This window comes from Gekko japonicus, unplaced genomic scaffold (genome assembly GCF_001447785.1).
Source record: "Gekko japonicus isolate JY-2015 unplaced genomic scaffold, Gekko_japonicus_V1.1 scaffold1471, whole genome shotgun sequence".
Classification (NCBI taxonomy): domain Eukaryota; kingdom Metazoa; phylum Chordata; class Lepidosauria; order Squamata; family Gekkonidae; genus Gekko; species Gekko japonicus.
Window position 1 is genome coordinate 26,571 of NW_015163647.1, and position 2,313 is coordinate 28,883.

General features: G+C 66.4%; 1 protein-coding gene across 1 annotated transcript in view; it reads left to right on the top strand.

Moving 5' to 3' along the window:
• Nucleotides 1–128: 128 nt before the first annotated feature.
• Nucleotides 129–2,313, top strand: part of KCNK6 (potassium channel, two pore domain subfamily K, member 6) — a 6,207-nt gene continuing 4,022 nt past the window's right edge. Inside the window, exon 1 of the mRNA XM_015407661.1 lies at nucleotides 129–494. Coding sequence (XP_015263147.1) covers nucleotides 185–494 — 310 coding nt within the window. The 5' untranslated portion in view covers nucleotides 129–184. The remainder of the gene's footprint in view (nucleotides 495–2,313) is intronic.

A 2,313-nucleotide genomic window follows, 5' to 3' on the forward strand; every position in this document is an offset into this window, starting at 1 on the left:
GGGGGAGGCTGATCGCGGCGCCTGCCCGCACAGGCCCTCCCACCAGGGCCCCGCCCGGTGGGCGGGCGGAGTCGTCGTCGTCGTCGGGGAGGGGCTGGGGCTGTCGGCGGCGGCGGCGGCGGCGCTGCTGGGGCTTCCCGGAGGCGGGCGGGCGGCCGGTCTGTCTCTCTGCCGTCGGCGGGCCATGCGGCGCTGCGCCCTGCTGGCGTTCTTCGCGCTGGGCTACGCCGGCTACCTGCTGCTGGGCGCGCTGGTCATCTCGGCCGTCGAGCGGCCCTACGAGAGCCGCCTGCGGGCCGAGCTGCGGGAGCTGAAGGCGGCCTTCCTGGAGAGCAGCCCGTGCCTGCCGGAGGCCGCCCTCGAGCGCTTCCTGGGCGCCGTCCTCAGCGCCAACCGCCACGGCGTGGCCCTCCTGCACAACGCCTCGGCCGCCCCGTCCAACTGGGACTTCGCCTCCGCCTTCTTCTTCTGCAGCACTCTCATCACCACCGTCGGTGAGTCCCGCGGGGAGGGGACCGGGGGGGGGGGCTCGTCTCCAGCGGAAGAGAAGGAGCACCGCCGACGGCCCCCGCCCCGCTCCACCCCACCCGGCGCGCTGTTCGTGCAGAGGGCCGCCCCAAACGCCGCTCTCCTCTGGCTCCGGGAGGCAGCTGGAGAGGGCGAGACTCCTCCGGCGCCTGCAGGCACACAGGGGCGGGTCAGGCTTGGCAGGTTGTCTGCCTGCCTGCCTGCCTGCCTGCCTGCCTCCGAGCTCACGGGGCGCACACACATGCCAGTAAATGATGCAGTCAGGCTTGGGCAGTGTTCCCTCTAAGCTGAGTGAGTGTGTGCTAGCTCACGGTTTTTAAACGTCTGCCTCACACATCTTTGTCTCCGCTCAGGAAGGATATGGGCTCCAGAAGAGCAAACTCATGTATGCAGCGGCCCAATCGCTCCCTCGCTCGCTCACGGCTTTAATGCCAGTCACTGACAAAGTAGATTTTTTTGCTCACCAGACTCCACGGCTTAGAGGGAGCATTGCTGTCGGGTTTCTCTTTGTGCCTCTGCACCCACCGAGTGCTTCTCATCCACCCAAGTGCCGGTCCCCGGCTTCATTTCGTTGGCTCTTCCTTACACACATGCAGGATGGATGTTGGTGTGCCCACTGCCACGTGTGAATGGGGCCACTGTGGGACTGGCGGGGAGCAGCCCAGCTCTTCCCTTGCAAGGGGAAGGCCCCAGGTCTCAGAATCCTGGAATGTTGGAGTTGGAAGGGACCCCGCCGGTCATCCAGTCCAACCCCCCTCTGCACTCTGCAGGAGCGCAGCCGAAAGGCAGCCCTGCAACCTCAAGGCCCTGGCAGGATCTCTCTCGTGAAGGGATCTGGTGCGCGAAGACCTCTGCTACTGGAGAGCCGCTGCCGGTCAGGCCAGAGGAGCCGCAACTGACCGGCCCACCCGGAGCCCCCCCCCCCCGAGGGTCGTCTCGCTCTTCTTCCCAGCCGCTCTTTTGAGGGAGGCTGACGGTGGCCTTGGTTCCTCACACGGGCTCATGGCTTGTGGCGCCATCTCAGGGACCCTGCCTTCCCTGGCTCGCAGTGGACTGACTGGTAGAGCCAGTTTGCCTCCTGGTCTGCTGCTTCCCTGCTCCTGCCTCACCACACCACACCGAGTCTTCCCTCCCGGCCTCCCTGCCGCATTTCCCGCAAGACCCTCCTGTCCCACCTTCTGAGAGGACCTGGAGGAAACGTGGATGGTGTCAGGTGTGGGGAGGCTGAAGGAAAAGCACACGGGAGAAACAGCCCCCCACCCCTCGCACGGGCCTTAAAAGACAGAAAAGCCAGGTGGGGGGGTGGCATTCAGACTGAGCGAAGGAGGAGTGTGGGAGGAGGAGGAGGAGGGGACCTTGGTCAGGCAGACCTGGTTGGCAGAGGGGGGGGGGGACTGGGCAGAAACAGAGGCTGGAAAGCTCCCCACCCCCCCATCCCCGCTCAGCAGTGAGACACTGGAGGAAACCGCACAATGGAGGGAAACAGCCCAAAGTCCGTTCTGGCGGAGGAAGGGGAAAGGCCTGCCCGGGCACGCACCCCAGAGCACCTTGGGCCTTTTGGACCGGACGGGACGCCCCCTCCCCTCCTCCCTGTCCATGTGTGTGTGCCTGTCGACAGCAGCCCCTCTCCCTCCACGGAAGGAGCCGGGGTGGGGGTGGGGGGTGGAGTGGGGCAGAGTTCCTGACCGTGTCCACACACAGGGCAGTGGTTGTCCCGGGCTGCTGCTGCTTCTGTTTCCACAGTGTTTCCACGGTCGCGGTTCCCTCCCGAGTGGAACCGCTGGA